This window comes from Pteropus medius, unplaced genomic scaffold, assembly GCF_902729225.1.
Source record: "Pteropus medius unplaced genomic scaffold, Ma_sr-lr_union100, whole genome shotgun sequence".
NCBI lineage: Eukaryota > Metazoa > Chordata > Mammalia > Chiroptera > Pteropodidae > Pteropus > Pteropus medius.
In genome coordinates, this window is record NW_024354500.1 from 18,532,435 (window position 1) to 18,553,507 (window position 21,073).

A 21,073-nucleotide genomic window follows, 5' to 3' on the forward strand; every position below is an offset into this window, starting at 1 on the left:
CTTTGCATATATCTTTTAGAAAAAGTTTGACTTTTGGAAAGATATTAATGTTCTACATATTCAAAAAATCAAATAAGAATGAAAAAAATTAAATGACAGGCATTATTCTTACCACCTTACTTTAACATGTTTTAGTTTTCATGTGACCTTGAAATAAAACGATATATAATCTCTTCCTTTTTCAGAGCCAATCAAGGATCACAGAGAAGCAGAATAATTTTTTAATATTCACAAAGGAAATTATCAAGTGTCCAAGACATTCTTCCTTGATTTCTAGTTCAGAACTAAGTCCATCAGACACCAGAGTTTAACTCTGAACTCAGTGTGACAGGAGAGGAGGAGAGGTGAAGGGAAGAGAGAGGAGAAAAGAGAAGGAGAGGAGAAAGAAGAGGAAAAGAAAAAGAAAAAGAAAAAAGAATAGGTTCAGGGCTCTCCATCGCTACAGGAGGTGCTTCTGTGGGAAGAAGTACCAATGTCAAGGAGAAGACCACATGCCTCCAAGCTCCCAAACAACTGCGGTTCCAAGTATGAGTTATTGTAAAACCGGTCAGAGAAATGAGCTCATGGAGATGAGATCAGTGCTTATGGAAATTACCCCTCAGGTGGCTGACCTCCAACAGCCCCATTAATATCAACAACTAGCGCCATTCTTCCACTAGGGGCAGCCAGCCCAGTGGAGGGGGAGGACTCACGGACAATCTCCAGTTGGGAGTGCATTTCTTGAGCTGCTTTAGATAAAACTGAGGATCCAACCACCTTCTGCTCCCATGGGAAAACAAAGGAATGAATCAGAACCTAGAGAGAGGAATTTACATGACTCTCCTGGTGGGAATCTCCTGTGAGGTTCCCTCCCTCATCTTAAATAATCTATACATCGTTTAAAAACCCTAGGCTGCTTGTCCTCCAAATCACCCATTCCATAAGCAGAAAAGGACACTGCTGACTCAGCTGTAATGTTTATTTTTAATACAATTCAGTGCTCCAGTGTAGTCACCTAAGTTGGAGACTTTTCATCATGATAGGTGAGAAAGACAAAAAAACACGGTGTTCTCCAAAAGTTTATGAAGAAATAAGGCTATTGCCTTTAGATTCATAGTTTTATGAAGAGCTCTTGAGTTACAAAGTAACAGTATAATCATAATTAACAGACACTTTGAAATATAGAAGTCCAGAGGCTGCTGAGATAATACCACATGAACAATCATTTATAAAGGGCCAGAAAAAATGCATACTTACTGGGCCATCAGTTTCTTTGAAACAGCCACAAATGTAAAATATTTACAATTTGTCATAATAAAGATGAAAGTACTATTCATAGAAACGCATAGAAAAGTAACGTTCTAACCACAATTTGACTTAGATTACTTCGTGTTGAAACTGCATACAAATAAAAGAGTAAAAACAGCTCCTTGCGACTACATCAATCACTTTCTCTGGTAAAAAGCTGATAAAAATATTCTCTGTACTAAAAAGACAGGTAATCATTGTCAACTTCCTTACTGTCTATGACATGACAGGGAAAGTGAACACCTCCTCCAGGTTCTTTTGTAGCTTCTTCAGTATGGCCTCTGGCCATTCTTGTGATGACCAAATGTAGCATCGGAATTCTGAAACTTACTCTTTTCCTGTTTTTATTTCAATAGAGAAAATGTAACGCGTTTCCAACTAAGTCTTGTCTGAGTCGCACTTGAAAAACTGAGCTTCAGGCACTATGATTTAAATATCTGAGGAAAACAAGTGCTTTAAGTCTCCAATTAACAGATTCAGGAGTTCCAGTCCTTATCAAAAACAGCTTTCTTTTTACAGTTCTATTTTTCTTTTGACCACAAAAGATACTTCGTTCAATGATGTAGCTGTTATTTTGACCAAAAAAACAACGGATTAGGTTACAAGATTCCTGGGCCAAGCATGATTTAAGTAAAACAATGCGCTGTTTGTAAATGACATTTAAATAATATAATCATGACTTGTGCCAAAGGCACTTTAATTTCTTAAAAAATAAAAACAACTACAGTATATTTAAAAGACTTTGGCAAATATAATGGCAAAAGAAAAAACAGAGTCTCTGAAATGAGACACTGATTTCATAATGAAAATCATTATACCAAGAAGTTTTGGTTGACTACTTTGAAATATAATTCAGTTCAGCATGTGAAAAAATGTATCTGGGGGATCTCCATTGTACTGACTTCCAACAGCCACTTCACCAGTTCAGGCGACACAACGAAACCATTGGTCACATTTCCTAGCTGATAAGAACATGCCGGGGCCTGGTAGACCCCTTAGTGTTTATAAATAATCACCCCATGGTGGAAGCACCTGATAGATCTAGGGCCCATCTCCACATTAGGATGATGAACCTAAGGCCCAAAGAAGTTAATATTCATAATAATGCATTCACCCATTCTGTACTGATTGAGGTGTCCACACAAGGATACAATGGAGAAGAGATTAAACATGGTCCCCATTGTCGGGGAGCTTACCTTCTAGTACAGGAGACAGATAACAGAAAAACACGATAATTTTAAATAAAGTTAAGTGTGATGAACAAAATAAAATGGAGTATATGAATGAGAGTTACTAAATGGTCAGGGAAGGCCGCTCTGAGGAAAACACCACCTGAATGAGAAGAAGGCCACCACAGAAAGGTCTGGGGGAAAAGCCTCTTAGAAGAAGGAAGAACAAGTTTAAAGGAAGCACCGTGGAGCTGGAAGTGCTCCAGATGTTGCCAGGCAGGGTACCAAGAGAGGGCAGCGTCAAGTGAGGTGAAAGATAGAAGCCAGGCCAGTGCGGACAGGGCCATGTAGGCTGAGGCCAGGAACCCACTGGAGAAGTTTAAGAAAGGAAGTAAGAGGATTTTGATATTATCAAAAGATTCCTTTTACATTATGTGGAGACTGTGAACACAGAAGCCAAGAGTCTATTTAGGCTGCCACCGGAGTAGTCCAGGTGAGCAATGATGGCGTTTGAATGCAACAACTAGTTGTGGGATGGAGAGAGCAGAAGACTTTCACATTTGTTTTTAAAAGTAGAATGGCCAGGATTTACTTGCTGACTTTAGACTCTAACTCCCTAGTTAGATGTAACTACCTGACTATACTACATCTTACAGTTACTGGGCATTTACTGTTTGTTAAATAAAGTGCTAAAATAACTCATTGAATCTTCAAAACCAGGGTAATCTTTATTACAAGAGGGGGAAATGAGGCTCCTGGCGCCAGGAATCTAGCCCAAAGCAAGAGGCAGGATTAAGAGCCCAAGTCTGGCCTCCACAACAGGTGCTGGAACCACCAGGCCTACTTCTCGCGAGGTGGGGCTCACCTACTTCACAGCAGAAGTGGTTTTCATTCTGAAAACTTGGAAGACTATGCGGCATTTAGAGAACAATGCTTTTTCTCTCCACTGGCCCCTCTGCGCCTTCTAACGACCAGCAAATGTGAGGAAGTTTCCCCAGCAATCAAAGAAATGGCGCCACCGGAGGGCTGCTTTGAAAAACTGCAGTCTGGGCACCTACCTGGCCTGGACTGGCTGAGGGAACAACGCTTCTTTCGGTAGAAAAGATTCTGTGGATTTGAAATCTTCATTTTTTGGAATATCTGCTGACTCAGAGCAGTGTCTAGGTCACAAATTCTAATTATTTTTAAGGGATGAGTGATTGTTCCTTAAATGGTTCAAACTATAAAACTTACTCTGTCTTGATGTGGACTAGACTTACCGGGGTGATCACATCATAAGGTGTATAAATGTCTAATCACTATGTTGTACACCTGAAACTAATATAATATTGTATGTCTAATGGAATTGAAAAATAAATTTTTTAAAAATCTTATTCTGTCTTTTTTAAGGCATTAATATTTGATTAGCCAGCATTACATTCATAAAGCATGAAATATATGAAATTATGTGGCATTTTCTATAATATTTTACTTTTTATATTTTATTAAAATATCCCAAAGACTGTATATCGAATTATAAAGTACTATCTGGTTCCTACAGACTACCTACTTTAACCCAGTGAAATTAAACTTCAAATACAAATCGGAATCTTGTTTTCAAAAGGTGCAGAGTTAAAGTATGACGATTTCAAATATTTTTACTCACCTCCTTAAATATAAGCATTATGGCAATATGCAAAGATATCATTTGTTTTTAACATGGCATACACTCTACCACAGGGAGCGCCTGGAGTTCAAATTCCAGCTCTGCCACTCACTTGCTAGGTGACCCTGGGCAAGTTAGTTAACTTTTCTGTGCCTCAGTTTTCCTCAACTGTAAAAAGAGGAGGAATACTAATACTGATTGTGAGCATTAAATTAGAACACTGCTTGCTACATGGTAAGCGCTCAGCTCATGTTAAACGTTGGCATTATAGCAAGCTGTAGACACAAAGCGATGGTGATACGAACAGTATCAGCCTCGCAAGGAGTCAGGGTTGAGTCATCACTGGCATGCATGGCATTTCTGAGGGTCAAGAAGGGCCTCCCCACACAAATATTTCTCCCCTAACCATCTGTTCGACATTTTAAATGCACTGCAGAGGTCCCCACCATGCAACACCACCTGTGTTTAGGAGACAGTCTTCTCCACTGGACTGAGAATTTCTCAAGAGGACAGGCTTCGACTTCCTGTTTGCTCAGCACTAGAGCTGCCCTGGCCCTACGGCACTAAGAGATGCTCCATAAACGTGTAACGAACAGACAAACACTCACTCCCTTAGATTTTTAAGTAGCTTTAAATTTCGAGTCCCTTATTAAAATATAAACCCCTCCAGAAACAGACTCCTTAACAAACAAGCAGCAATTAGCAAACAATTAGCTGAAGGAAGAACAGTAACAGCTTCCCATTAGCACATTCCAACACCATCCTGTCCCACAATCACAATCACTTAGCAAAGACAAAAATGCGTCTATTTTGAAACATGGTCTAGAGTGAATTCCACCTAAAAATAAAAATTTTTTTACAAACGGAAGTAGGTTTCTAAAATGCTTACCTTGTCTCATAAATGCAAGCGCTTTTTCTTTTAAATTCTCTGTCAGTTGTTTCTTTTTAGTCAGGTAATCCAAAACATAAATATTTGGAGCAAAATTTATCATGTTCTGTTCACCACAGCCATAAGGCATCCGAATCAATGAGGCTAAGCCATTGATGGAAGAACCAAGAATATCTCCTAAAAGCACAAGATATTCAATACATTCATCAACTACCCAATATCTGCACCTGTGAGTGCAGAAGGCACCCACTGCTCAGAACAGAGTAGAAACTTTATATCAAGTTTTTAGGACGGGTGCTCAAATAAATGATAATATAGTGGTACTGAACTTATAGATTATGTGACAAATTAGGACACTTTTAGCTCAGCTAAAGACATAAGCATACACTATGCAAAAAATAAATTTAAAAATTAATTCTTGAACAAAAATGTCAGGAATTAAGCATTAGAAAGCCATCATTCTTATATGGGAAAGAAATATTTTATTAGTAATATTTTTCATATAAATAGAACTTCATTCTGATTTCTTACAAATACATTACAGATACTTGAGAAATAATTTTTTTAAAAGGGCAGAAATTATGGTATTTTTCAACGTTCTTTATTTAGCAACAATAAAGTAGAACTAACAAATACAAGTATTTCAATGACTCTCAGGATCAAAAAGGATTAGGAATATTCTTCAAAGTTAGAAATAAAAAATTAAACAAGCACATGCTTAAAAGACTTCTCTGAGACACCAGGACTCAGGAAAAAAAATAAAAATTCAGAAATACAGAGGCTGAGTTCTAATTCTGATCCCAATGTGGTTGAGCTATATGAAGAATATTCTTCTGTGCTGTTTAGAAACTTATACCATTCCAAGTGCAAACACCTAATGAAAATCTGATCCTAAAAAAAATTTTAAATGAATCCAAAAAGAGAGGAAGACCTCTTTCATACGAGGAGGCTGCTGCCATGCTACCATATGATGTCTTAAACTTTAGATGTTAACACAGAGAAATAAATAAAGGCTAGACAGATTCATTCCAATGTAAGGAGTGGTAGTATACATTTAAAATTCAAGGCTTCGTCCCTTTGTGTGCACATGTGTGCACACATGCAGATGTATGTGTACGTGCACTGCACCTTCCAGTGTGTGTGCTGCATCTCCCAGCATCCCAACACTGTGGGAGATGCTTGGGCAGAATTTATTCCCCTAATAGAGAGCTTATTTAATTCTGTTTAAAAGATAAATCTAAGGCTCCAAAGAAAGTCCTCTATGGAGGAATTGGTTGTTTGGCGTTATAATAAAAAGCATTATACCTGCAGATGAGATTCAAAAGAACCTCTGAAAAAGTGCGTTAGGTCCTAACACCTTGAAAATAAAACTATTTAGATGTCACTAATTTAAACATTTATTTGCATTTATTTATTTGAAGCCAATAGAATTTCAGTGTTTTGTAAAGTACAACTATATAAACAAACTGTGTGGGAGCTCTGTTGAATAGCTGATTCAAAAGTACTTTTAGGGTACCAGAAGGAGAGCTCAAAAAGGGTGCCAAATGTCAGAGTGTAGCTTCCTACTGTAAATGTGACTTGTGTCCTGCACAGAGAACTCAACATTTGGTTATCAGAAGCACTTGAGGAAGCGTTTCAAAATATATATACCTTAGCCTTAGCCCAACAGATTCTGATTGAGTAGGTTGAGAGTGGAGCCCCAATATTTGTGTTCTTACAAAGCACCAAAGAAGGTTTTGCTATTTATCGGGGCTTGAGAGCCACAGAAGCCTGAAGCTCTGCTCCTGGAAATAACTTCCCTCTGCAGTCACAGTGAAGTGGGGCCTCACTACTCAAAGAAGCATCAGTATCACCTGGGAGCTTGTCAGAAATGCAGAATTCCAGGCCCCACCCCAGATCTCCTAAACCAGAATTTGCCTTTAAACCAGATGCCCAGGTGATTCATATGCACATTGAACACTGAGAAGAACGGGTATCAACTAAAAACGTTATTACTAAATAAGGAAATATTTATCATTATTACTTATCATTATTACTAAATAAGGAAATATGGTACATCTATAAATAGATGAAAAAATAATATTTCATCGACGAATAAACCAGTAGTGATGATGCTATACTCTATTCTTACCAATTGCAGTGATCTGAACTCTTTCACTACCACTCACTGTATTAGGAGGAAAGGAGAAACTCAAAGTTTTCAGGGTCGTTTGTAGCTTGTTGTCAGTCAAATCCAACAAGATGGATTGTGAATATAATTTTTCTATTCCTTCAGCCTGTTGAAACAAAAGCAACACAGTTAGTATGGTCTTCACTCATCTGTTTACAGAGAACTGTATGTAGATAATAAGATAAACATCTGGACTATTGGGGCTGCAGTATGTGTATGGTTAGGTAAGTACCTACAATTTCTTGACTCTTTCTTCGAATTTGTTAATAAGTGTTGACTTTCTAGTTAAATTAGACAAAAAGATTTCATGGAATGGAAATGGAAATGACAAAAAAGCAAATGAAAAGGTGATGAGAAAAACTCTCTGAGGTAGGTCTTATTATTATCCAAGAGATTACCCTGTCCAAAACTCATACTTGACAGAGCTGGAATTCGAACCCAGGGCTGCCTCACCCCAGAATACAAGTGCTTATCCACTATGCTGAGTTGTCTTTTTGTGCATACATAATGTCTTCTCTGAAAAAAAAAACCTCTGCGAAATCTCTTCTACCTGTATTGAGGAATTCTAGAATTCAAAATCTATATATCAACTTGGCATGATTTAATAGGATCCCAATGTAACACAATTTGTAAATGTAACTGATCATAAAAAAGACTTGCTTTATAGTTGTACTATAAATTTAAAGAGGAAACTGGAAATTACTTCCAAAATGTGATATACTTTTTACACACAGATGAGAAAACACTTCGGCATTCCCAGGAGGGTGGAGGAGATGACCACCAGGTCTCACCAACGAACCTAACCAAGAAGAACCATCTTCTGTTTCCTTTTCAATTACGTATTTCCATTTCACTTCTTTGAGACTTCAAGTATTTACCTTCACTAAAATCCTCTGGGTGATAGCATCAGAAGCAGCAGGTGAAATAGCCGTGACTGTGATGGGAATTTCCCCCAGATGTGTTGGCTTGACTGGAAAGAGAACAGTTGCCCCATCCTCACTGGGAACTAGAATGGTCTGCTGGTGTCCTGTTGCATTTATTTCATTCGAAGCCATTAGAATTTCAAATTTGTCACTTTTCTCAATGATTACCTTAACCTGGAAGAAAAAATTATCAAAGGTGTTGTATAATAAATGCTCCTCAGTAAAGTGCTGCTTTATCACCATGTTAAGTGCTATTTATCTGTGAGGCCCAAGACTAGAGGAAGATGAGACAAAGAGTCAGCCAAGGAGAGAATGAGAGGGTATCAGGGAAAACTTCGTTTCTTTCCTATGCTTTCCCCGTCTACCTCAAGATACGTGGGGAAAGGGCATTCTTCAGCTCCATTTCTAACATTAAACTCCCACAAACATTTAATTCTCTCATCTGAAGCTGTCGAGTGGTAAGGAGGTACCCAGAAAGGTTATTTCATGTAATGGTATTGCCACCAGCCTAATTTAACGGTTTCATCCTGGGGCACTGACCCCATTAGAAAAACCTGAGACAAACAGGATCAAATGTTTTCACATTCATTAAGTGTGACTCAGACATCAGTCCTGAAGCATACACCGGTTGGAAACTTTTGTAAAGTATCTCAAAGTTGCCAGTCTCATCAAGAATAGCATTTCTCTAGGCCTTACATCTTATGAATTGGTTTCCCATTTTCTCACCTGTTCCTCAAAATATTTTCTGTAGAGATAGTAATTATTATTGCCATTTTACAGGAAACTACGATTAAGTTAATTGCTGTTGAGTGGTAGAGCAGGACACTGAATAAGGGCCTCTGATCCCAGAGCTTTTGCTCCTTACACTGAAGCATGCTGACTAGATTAAAAAATAAAATTTTTAAATCAGAAACAATTTACTCTATCGACATGATGCTTAAAGAGACTATGGCATTTTCATGTAGTACCCTAATATTAAGGTTAATTACATATCTCTAGTTAGTCATTTGGTTAACTCTACTGTGGACACAACACAAACGGTAAGCCTCATCCTGCCTTCTAGGGAACTGACTAAGGAGACACAGCACATGATTCAAAAAACAAAGCCTAAAGAGAGAATGCACTATATAACCATGGGACAACAAACATAACAGAACGAGTAAGGAAAAGTATCTTAGTTTCAAGCTAGGTCTTGAATGGAATAAATTCTTGCCAACTGCAGTGGGCACAGAATGGCAGTGAGAAGTAGCAATACATTCTAGATGTGGGTAAGACTAGAAAAAAAAACTATAGGGAACCAAGAAAGAGAAAACCTTGCCTCAGAGACAATACTGAAGTTACATGGCTAAGGTAGAGAACCATGCTGGAACAGAGAGGAGAGAATGCTTAGACGTGCAAAGAATATCCTTAGACATTAATAGGCAGAAGAAATCACTGAGAAAGTATGTTTTTAACCCTCCAAAAATGTATAAAAAGCTTAGATATCCAGAACCCAAACACTACAGAACCCAAACCCTACATGTTCTCCACTTTTTCCTGAAGCATAAGTGATGAAAAAAATCTTTAATATATTACCTCGGTGGCCTCTTTCAAATAATTGAATATGGTTACTTCCAAAGCAAATTCTTCACCTCTGATTACAGAGTAGGGAAGATTCAAAAAAATGAAAAATGGCTGGAAGGCTTGTAGCTGGAAAGAATACAATGAGTACATATATTATTCAAGTCAAAATGCTTCGCATTTTACGTAATTAAAAGCAAATCTCACAAAACCCATGATGCTTGTAACTTCACAGAGAAATATCCATTTGCATATCAACAAAAAGCAAATAGCGACTTATACCAAATAAATGATAGTAAATTGATTTGATTTATGTTCGTTAACATAGTAATCACGACATTTTAAGTGCTTACTAGGAAACAGGTACTTAACACAAATTATTTCATTTAACCATAACAACCCTATGAGGCAAGCGTTATGCTCCTATTTTACGGAAATGAACTCTGAAACTCAGAGACCTCTACAACCAGTAGAATATCATATCGCTAGTAAGTGGAGGAGCCAGAACTAGATCCCAATGTGTCTAACACGAAACTAAGTTCCCCTTGTACAATGCTATGTTCACTCTACCAATCTGCTTTAAAAGCCAAATCAAACAGCCCATTCTAGACTGATGTGTGGTGTTCTGCTTACTACCTTATAACTTAGATACACGCGTTTACCTCCTCATTGGTGACTCAACTCTGACACTGTTGGCCAAGTTCTCCAGGGGAAGCTGAACCCCTCCCCTATCTCTAAGGATAAATTTAGGCCAATGGTTCTTACTGGTGACAGTTATTCCCTCTAGAGGTTTATTTGGATGTTTGTAGAAGTGTCTTAGATTGTCATAATGATAAAAAGGTGCATTGACAGTTAGTGGGTGAAGGTATGCAATGCTCAGGACAGTCCCAAATAATGAAGAATTGTCCCATGTCCCTCATGATTCTTGAATGTCCCTTCAGACATTCACATAAAGTACCTGCTTATAATGACCTCAGCTTAAAACCTAATTCTAACTTATATATAAACCCAAAGCATTTTTCAATACACACTGAATCTTTCATGATATGACTATCTTGTAAATCAAAAAAAAGATTGCACTTGTTTTGTTTGTAACTTTCTCAAAAGTTGTTCACAGTTTCAGAAATTTACATCACCACAGGCAGGACCCCTGAAGGTTTTTGAGTTGCTAAAATAATACGTGCACATCAACCTGCATTTGCAGCTGTTACACACAGGGTGATTCTATGTATGGCATAAATATTTAAATGTTATTATGCCTTCTAGTGCAGCTATGCCTGGTCACTTATATCTTGAAATATACATTATTTTATTATACATTACTTTCCTTTTATTTCTCTCTAATATTTCACTTAGGGCATCATACTGACTTTTAAATTAAGTGTATAGGTATGTTAAATATTGTATGAATTTCATTTGGATGGTAAAGGGACAAAACAAAAAAAATCTGTTATAAAAAGGAGGCTTCAGGTATGACAGAGGTGAGAGCTACTGGCCTAACACTAATGACTAATATTATATTCCTCTTGCCAGTTTCTGGTTTAGGAAGTGACAAGTGATACAATTTGACCAAAGAGATGCAAAGAAATGTCTGCTAGGGGACATCTTGAGACGTTCTTCTCATCCTTGAAAAAGAGACACACTGAAATTTTCTCTTCTGGCCTTTGCAAGTGGCTGGCTTTGGTCAATAAGAAACTTTCTATTCAGATCTTAATATGGACCTACCACATTTAGTGGCTTAATACAGCTCATACTCTAAAATATAAAACAGATGAAAAAAAAGAAAAAAGAAAAACCAAGTAATCTCTAAACCATAATCAATATTATAAGCAGTCATTTTTGTTTTTTAATCCACTGAGGAGTTGACACTTTCTCCACTTTGTGGCACTATGAAATTTATAAGCAGCACTTTAATACACTACCTCCACTGGAGCAGTTGTTAAACCAAAACCTAAATCTTCAGAGATCACAAAAGCAGTAGCTACCCAAGATGTGATAGAATCAGGCACAGTAACTTCAAATTCTTGGTAAATCCTGGAACTAAAGTCAAGATAAACATAAAAAATCACAAAACCAATAACTGACACATTTCGAAGTAAGTCAACATAACCTAACCATTTTTGGAAGACTATTAATTTTTCAAATCATTTACATATCTAATTTTTTTTTTTAAGATTTAAGCATAAAACAGTAGATCCTATATTCTCAAGGAATAGGTCATAAAGTTATAACACCGCATACTAATCCATATCCCAGCAAAAGCTTTCTACAGTGTTTATGTATTCAAAATGAACATTATTTTCATAAATTTTGTATAGATAGTAAATGTATTTTTTCAAATAACTCCAATTATATCTCTCAATTTGCATAAAAGTTTCCCTCTGTATCCCAGTCAATGCTGTTCTTGTCTTTTTAGGTTTGACTTGTGTCTTATTTCAAGTTTCCATAAACGGCTGACTATAAAATATATGTAGATTTCATGATTTACCTGCTCAGTCATCAGGTAACACAGGATTTGTCAACTAAGGCGAATTCTTTCCCCCACCCACACTGCTTCTCCCTGTGGCGCATGGGAATGTTTTATGAGGAGCCACAAGGTAGAGGGAGTAACCATGAGCACTTCCCACCCCAAGGCAACAAATGTACTCCCAGCAATATTTTTCTCCAGTGAGAACCAAGAGACTTCAAAGGAGTTAAAGTCACCCTTCATTAGAAAAAGGCCTATCTTCTCTTAAAGACACTCTCATTGCCACAACTGCAAGTGGCTTTATTAAATACTATATTTAGATATAATAAACATTTTAAAACAAAAACCTCTTGGTCTGTTTAGTTCTTAATCGCACTATTTTGTAATTTCACTAGAAAGAGGGCAAAATTTATTTAACACTAAATACTAAATGTGCACGTGCGTGTGTGTACATACACACACACGCACACACACACATACACACAAACACACACACATAAATATATATGGATAAAAAACTTTATACATTTTTACCCCATGTTGGTGTCTAGCCAAATCCAAGTCTCTGGAAAATTCTTTCTGATACGTGGATTGCTAACCGAAAAGTCATAGAAATCTACCAAGTATCCTTCATTTTCCTCCAGGGCGTCCTCAACAAATGCTACACTTTCGTCTAAAAATAAATATTGACAACTGTTAGGAAAAAGTCACTGTAAAGAATGATTGTAATATTATTCCACAGAATCACAGCAACCCTCAGCTGAAAGGGACTTTAGAGTTCATCTTGTCCAATCTTCTCATTTTACAGATGAGAAATCTGAGACCCAGAGAAATCAAGTGGCATGGCCAGTTACGGTCAAGCCAGAACTAAAAAAAAAGTATCCTTGCCCTATAGCCAATACCTGAAAAGCTACTTACAGTAAAAGTGCTAAAAAAAAAATAAGTTAAATCATATTTTTCACATTTTTAAAGCCGTCTCCACTTTTGCTCTTCTCCTCTTTTTAGCTCTTGAACGCTGATTACCATTCACACCAGGCATAAGATGCTACAATCACCCAGTGTACTATTTTTATTCTAATATAAAAGTTATATTGCCATACAAACTGTGGATCACCAATCTCTATTTCTGCAACTTTTCTATATTTCTAAAATTTTTTCAAAATAAAATGTAAAAAAATTATACTGTAGCAAATACCGAAGAAACAGAGATAAATGCGATGAGCTCCATTTGTAGTCTGTGGAGGAGGCAGATAAATAGAAAACTGTAGCAAACGTGATAAGAGGATAGTAGACATATGTAAAATGTCTATTATGCAGAGAAAGATTGACTCTCCTCAGAATCTGAATGATGAAAAGAGTATGGCTAGGGGTGAAAATGCATTATGCATTGTTTTTTGAATTTCATTTTCCTTAAGTCTCCAGATAAAGAGTATCCCATGCAGGAAAAAAATAAAAGTAAGCTAAGTACAAAGGCATGTCTGAAATATGACAATGAGTATTAGGTTAAAAACAAAAAGTGGCATACAATGGGAAAAAAGAATGGCTGGGTCCACATTTTAAAATATCATATATCCCATGCTGAAGGGTTTGGACAGAATCCTTTAAGCAATGATGACCTGTTGAAGATTTTTAAATAAAGTAGAAACATGATCTAACACGTGTTTATACGATAACCCTGGCCTCAGTGTGAACAATCGTTTAGAGCTGGAGGAAAATGGAGGGAGGCAAAACTGATGTTAAGAGGCTGTAGCAATGGTCAAGGAGACACTGATAAGGGCCTGAAACCAAGCAAAGGGGAAGGATAGTCTCAAGAGGTGATTCTGCTCTGCTTCTTGGCTGCATAAACTTTGTGTGTGCTCATGGCACACTTTCCCCATAACAGCCCCCAGCACACTCTTCTGTGTGTTGGTTTGCTTCACTAGACTGAGCTGGAATCTCCACAGGATCTTCCAGTGTGTCCAAAATTCTAACCACCTCAAAGAATGACAGAGAGCAAATAGAAAGCATTCATTTCAAAGATCCAGACAGAAGCCCAGATGAACATTCCAAGCCATGTTCTAGATATGTTACACGTACATTAAACTCCAAACATTTTAGGATAAGAGAATAGGAAATAAAAATCACAATACCCATGTTCAACCAGAAAGTATTCATACCTACATAAGTAACTTTAAATATCTGAGATGAAAGACTTAAATATTTTAAATGCACATTGCACATTTGACTTACAAACACCATCAATGTAATCTTTCACAAGGTTTGCATCCGTCAATACCCAGAGGCCACACTCCTAGAAAGAATAATTTTAAAAGTTTAAATGCTCTCAAAATTGTCACAGCAGTCTCCCACACTCCTAACTCATTCTTGTTCATTTGTTTTTATGCAGAATGTTAAAGTACTTCCTTTTTCTTCTTTTCCCTTGCTCATTTTTGAGAGTGTAGGTACATACATGAGCATACATTCTCTCTGTCTCTCTGTCTCTGTCTTTCTCTCTCGTACACACACACATGCATGCACACACACATGCACACACTCATATGCATAAAAAGCCATTTCAATGTCAGGAAAAGTTATACAAAGGTAAGAAAATATTTGTTGAATGACAATTCCATTAATTTCTCTAATAGTGAGTTTTTCCATTTGCTTTACAAACTGGAAGGATGATTATCTTTCCATTTCAAATTACACTTATATAACTGCACTTCAGCAACACATTTAATAAAAGGTTAATGTTTCATAATTCAGATCATTAATTCTAAAAGTATTTGCAATAATAAAATATGTTAATATCTTTTCAAATGATATAGTAAACTAAACATACCTGAAAGACTGCAAAAGAATTCAGAAACATGCCTAAATAATATCCTGTGTTATAAAGTTCCAACTCCTGGACCACCTAAGGAGAAGATAAAATATATGGAATGGATAGATTCATATCAACCTGTTCTGCCTTCTGCAACATTTCTTATATGTTTAGATGAGACACATCCCACATACTCATCAAATTTGACACAATGAGAAATAATGAATACGTGAATGCCTTGTTCGCAATTCAAATTACATTTCTTATTTAAACTTATTTTTACTTTGTTCAGTAATCCAGAGTTCTTAAGAAGTGGGGGCTTGAGTTTTGCCCGAGAGGAACTTAAATGTCATAGTTGACAAGACCAATGCATAGCGATAAGCATTTAAAAAAATGACACATACTTTTGGCAGAAATAAACAAGCTAAATTCGATTGTTAAAATAAGTTCTGCAAAATGTCAGTTAAATAAATTTTTTTGAATAACACGGAGACAATTCACAAAAGAGGGAATGCAAATTATTCATAAGCAGAAAAATATTCAACTTCATTAATAATTAAAGCAATGAAAATTATAACATCAATGAAATAGTTTTTTCAATAATGGTATCACATTTGCAATGCTATTTTTTAAAAGCAGTACTCATTGCTAGCAAGAGTGAGCAAAAAAAGCTAAGTGAGTAAAATTGGCAGTTTCTTAAAAAATTAAACACAGAATTAGAATATGATCCAGCAATTCCATTCCTATGTACATACCCAAAATAACTGAAAACAAGGACTCAAAGAGGCACTTGTATGGATGGTCATAGCAGCTTTAGTCACAATAGCTAAAAGGTAGAGACAACCTAAGTGTTCATCAACAGAAAAACGGATGAACAAAATGCGGTATGTACATACAATGGAACATTATTCAGCTACAAAAAGAAATAAAGTTCTGATATAAGTTACAACATGCACGAACTTTGATAACATTATGCTAAGTGAAATAAGACAGACACAAAAGGACAAATAGTATATGATTCCACTTATATGAAATAGCTAGAATAGGCAAATTCATAAAGACAGAAGTAATTAAAGGTTACTAAGGGCTGGGGCAAGGGACAGATGGGGAATTATTGCTTAATAATTACAGAGTCTCTGTTTGACATGATGAAAAAGTTCTGGATATAGATAGTGGTGATGATTGCATAATTAACACCACTGAATTGTACTTTTAAAAACTGTACTTTTTGAAAATCTATAAGAGATATACAAAAAATAAAAAGAAATTCAAACACAACACTGGAGGAAATCATCAATATACAAAAGAAGAAAGCAAGAGAATAAGAAAGGAACAGAAAAGAACTACAAAAGCCATCAGAAAACAATTAACAAAATAGCAATAACTACATACCTATCAATAATTACTTTAAATAGATATGAACTAAATGCTCCAATTAAAAGACACAGGGTGGCCAAATGAATTAAAAAAATAAGACCCATACATATACTGCCTACAAGAAACCCACTTCAGATCAAAAGACATACAGAGATTGAAAATAAAGTGATGGGAAAATATATTTCATGCAAATGGAAATGAAAAAAAGCTGGGGTAGCAATATTTATGTCAGACAAAATACATAGGCTATAATAAAAGACAAAGAAGGACCTTCATAATGATAAAAGGGTCAATCCAACAAGAGGACTTCACACTTGTAAACATTTATGCACCCCACGTAGGAGCACCTAAATATATAAAAACAGATATCGATGCACATAAAAGAAGAGATCAACAGTAATACAGTCATAGTACAAAATTTTAACACTCCATTAACATCAGTGGATAGATCATCCAGACAAAATCAGTAAGGAAACCATGGCCTTCAATGACACATTAGACCAGATGGACTTAACTGATATTTTTAGGATATTTCACCCCAAAGCAAAAGAATATATATTCTTTTCAAGTGCACATTTTCCAGAATTGACCACATGTTAGGCCACAAAACAAGTCTTGCTATATTTAAGAAGACTGAAATAATACCAAGCATCTTCTCTGATCACAATGGTAAGAAACCAGAAGTCAATTACAAGAAGAAAATTGAAAAACACACAAACACATGGAGACTAAATAACATGCTACTAACTGGGTTAACAAAAAGATCAAGGAAGAAATCAAAAGATAACTTGAGACAAACGAAAATGAAATCACAATGACCCAAAATCTATGGGACCTAGCCAAAGAAGCTCTAAGAAGGAAATTTATAGTAATATAAGCCTATCTCAAGAAACAAGAAAAATCTCAAATAAAAATTGTACTTTTATGTTATATATATTTTACTACGATAAAAAAGTTAAGATATTTTACTCTTTTTGGTAACTATTTTGATACAACTCCCTTATTTACATTATCACTAACCAAGTTAACACAAAGGCAGGATAAAAATCATGAAAGATTCTTAGTACAACTTTATAAAAAAACAAGTTTAAAATTAAACACCCACATCTACTGTTTCTGCTATGCTAACAATAATCATTGTCACATCCATGATAAGCAAACATGGTACTAGAACAGGCACCAAAAAAAAAAACCAGAACAGAATGAGAAAATGGAAAATTTTCATAATATCTCCAAGCTGGCAAATGTAGTTATTAGCCCAACTACAGACAATGGAGCCAGAGCCAGACATTATGAAAAGATTTCAGTTCCATGAATCAAACTCTGCCACAGAACATAAATACATGCAAGATCACCACCTTGTGCTGACACTCAGGCATGAATCGATGGAATCACCTAGGAAGAAGTATCCATCTCATTAGATATCCTCCTTCTCTCACGGACTCAATAAAAAGGCACCACCAAAGCTGCAGCACAGGCTAATGAGGGAAAGGCTGGTGTCTGAAAAATATTCCTACAAGATGTAGTACACTTAAATTATTCCAAGGCAATCTAGACTCTTTCAGCAGCCCATATAAATTTTTTAAAAAATGAAAGAAGCCAAAATGGTCTATTATCGCAGGCTACTGACTCCGTCCTCCAGAGCCAACTCTGGAGAAACAACAAAAGCAAGGAGATGTGGGACAAGACGACTCTGGGAATGGTGAGGGACATCTTGAATCATTGTGTCAGGAAGAAGCAAATGGCAGAAAGCTGCTAGAGGAAGCAGTCAGATAACAGGCTGAAGGAAAGGTTTTTAAGTTCTGCTCTTGCTTCTCTTCAGTGGATAGCCTCAGGAAGATCATTCCTTGCAATTTCACAGCCAAAATGAGCAATGGCAGCAGCAGCCCAAACTGGCTGTACATGTGTCAGGACAATAATCCCAGGTCAGTACCTCTGCCCTTCTGGTGTGAGAAAGTGAGGAAAATATGTGGACTGGCCCTCAACATTCAGTCGTCTTCCTCCTCTTCTCCTCCAAACCCTCAGGGGTATTAGATTATAACCTCAAGAGACTGCCTGCCTCTTCCTGGTGCTGCTTTTCCCTAAGAACTTAAAAGTGAAACACGGAATAGAAGCTGGCAGCACACAGGGAGGATCAAGAGTAGAAATCTAGTCCCTGCAGCTCCCTCCCTCGCTTTAAATTCACAAGACTTACACAGTTTGAAATGGAGTGTTCAGTCTTCCCCAACAGACGTTATCAGAGTAGCTGCCAAATCAACCAAACATCCAAAGATATAACTACCATAAAAGACATCCAACTAGACATATAGCATGTAAAGCAGAATACTGGAAAAGTCAGCTCAAGACTTTAAAATAAACATAGTAAATATACATACAGAGATAAGAAAAAATATTATCAATATAACGCGAGAACAAAAGAACCAAAGGAAAATAATAGACAATAAAAGTATAGTCGCTGACATTAAAAAATCCAATATAAGAGATCAAAGTAGAATAGATATAACTGATGAATGATCATTGAGAAGAGTCAATTGAGAAACTCTCCCAAAGAAATACAGAAAAGACAAAGAGATAGAAAACATAAAAAGCTAAGAGATATGGAGAAAGGAAGGAGAAGTGCCAATGTCTAAATAACCAGAGTCCCAGAAAAAGAAAAATTTAAATGGGGAAGTGGAAATATATGAAGAAATAATGGGTGTGAATTTCCAAAACTAAAAAATGAAGGGAAAACATAGATTGAAAGGGCAATCAATAATAACACTAAACTAAAATTCTGTACAATAGCAACATGATCTGACCAAGATTGGAAAAGGTGGTAGGAAAAAGGGGAGAAACAAAAAGGATGTGCAAGAATATGAGAGCACATTAAAATGCTTGTCTTTTTAGATGAAGATGCAAATATTGATAACCTTCAGAAATCAATAAGAATAAATAAATATGAGTATGGTTCACGAGTTAAGGGCGTCTCCCATAGGAACAAAAATAAATGTTTAACCTCCAAAACCAGCAAAACAAAATTTGATCTAGTCCATGGAAAGAAGAATAAAAAGAAATAAAACGAGTAGTCTAAATTTAAAAATATAAAATAAAAAAGCAGAAATAAATCCTAATTAGAACAAGAATTATCATATTTATAAATGGATTAAGTGAGCTTATTAAAAAGTATTGACTATCAAATTAGATTAAAAAACAAAAGCAAAATACAATAATATGCTATCTGCAAAATATACTTAAAACAAAAACTGACAAAAGGTTGAAAATAAAAAGATAGAAAAATATGCCAGGCGAGTCTGAACCAAAAGAAAGCTGGGGTAGCAATCTTAATGTCTGACAAAATTTAATGTAACTATCTAGAGAGATAGAGAAACAGAGGTAGACAGAGAGAGACACAGAGCATGAGCACTAGGTGTGTGCGCTCGTGTGTGTGTGTGTGTGTAGACATAGGGAAGGAAAAAATGAACTAACGTATGAAGATATTTAGAAAGCTATAAAATGACAGATAATACTATATTCCGTTAAATCAAATGCAAGACGCTATAGACTTTATAGACTTAATAACATAAATTTAAGAAAAGTCAAGAGAAAAAAAATACCAATTGGTTTTAAAAGAGTTTTGAAAAAAAGGAGAGGGAGACTGAGAAAAATTAGCTGTATAGGCTAAAAAAAAGCATAATTTCTCTCAAGAAGATTAAATATACAACAAGATGACCAAATTAGCCTAAACATATATATCTTTCTTCCTAACATGTTGTTAATCACTTTTCTTAATTAATGTACATAGGTTATACAATCTAGATTTCAACTGACAATGGATATACCAAGAACTTAAAAATAAAATTGCTAATGAATAGAGGATGAGTGTAACTCTAGATGTTCATATACTTCTTGGTTTGTAAATTTTCTGTAGATTAACATAATTTCACTCCCTCAATATACTGTAAATTCCTGATTCAATGGTATCTATAATTATTAACATTATGTATAGCCAAAAAAAGAAAGTACTTCAAAACTATAGAAAGCTCTTTTCTCCAATGTCATCCAGAATTGAGCAAGTCAATTTCCTAGTACTTCTACAAGAGTCTTACATTAAAATACAGTATAAAAATGAGTGAAAACCCCAAGTGGCATTTCTCAAGTAAAACAGCAAAGACACTTGACCCCATAAGCCTCTTTGCAACATTAATGACTAGAACGCAGATCCTTTTATATTTGGAATCTTTACTGATTATTGACTTATACTTGAAGAGGAACTAATGAAATTTCCTTTAGATCCATGAAGTAATGCACAGTTTCATTTTTCTCTTTTAACGTGTTTTTGTAATGAAAAATAGCTAAACTCACATTTTCCATTGTAATATCATTTGAGGCATTCATCAGATTCACACTTTTGTCAACAGCTGCAATCCCAACTATTGAGTCAGGCTGTGTCACAGAGATCCTGAGTGAGACTTTCTCGGATGGTGCAGCACTAGCTTTACTCCAAAACAGGTTTATCTAAGAAAGGGAGAAAATAAGATCAATTTATTTCACTTGTTAAAGCATTATTTACATGTCTCACCAATGAAAGATCAATGACTCAAAATCTAGCAAAAATTCTACATTTGCCTTGTGGCTCAGGGATCGTTCTAAAACCATACATAAGCCTTCTCTAAGGAAAGGAATTAAAGAAAAAAAAAAGTTAAAAAATAAACCTTTAATCCCACACTGTTTGCAAGTGATAGAACTTCTTACCGTAGCAAGAATCTGTATTATCCTTCACTTTATCTTTTCTCTTCCCTCACAC

At 35.9% G+C, this 21,073-nt stretch overlaps 1 protein-coding gene across 2 annotated transcripts in view; it reads right to left on the reverse strand.

The window, feature by feature from the left end:
• Window positions 1–21,073, reverse strand: part of CD109 (CD109 molecule) — a 102,354-nt gene that overhangs the window by 18,890 nt on the left and 62,391 nt on the right. For both annotated transcript variants that reach the window (XM_039853291.1, XM_039853292.1), the window contains 9 exons: window positions 20,632–20,784; window positions 14,932–15,006; window positions 14,340–14,400; window positions 12,645–12,783; window positions 11,566–11,683; window positions 9,659–9,772; window positions 8,039–8,257; window positions 7,122–7,266; window positions 4,991–5,167 (listed from right to left, as the gene is read on the reverse strand). In XM_039853291.1, the coding sequence (XP_039709225.1) occupies window positions 4,991–5,167; window positions 7,122–7,266; window positions 8,039–8,257; window positions 9,659–9,772; window positions 11,566–11,683; window positions 12,645–12,783; window positions 14,340–14,400; window positions 14,932–15,006; window positions 20,632–20,784 (1,201 nt within the window). The remainder of the gene's footprint in view (window positions 1–4,990; window positions 5,168–7,121; window positions 7,267–8,038; window positions 8,258–9,658; window positions 9,773–11,565; window positions 11,684–12,644; window positions 12,784–14,339; window positions 14,401–14,931; window positions 15,007–20,631; window positions 20,785–21,073) is intronic.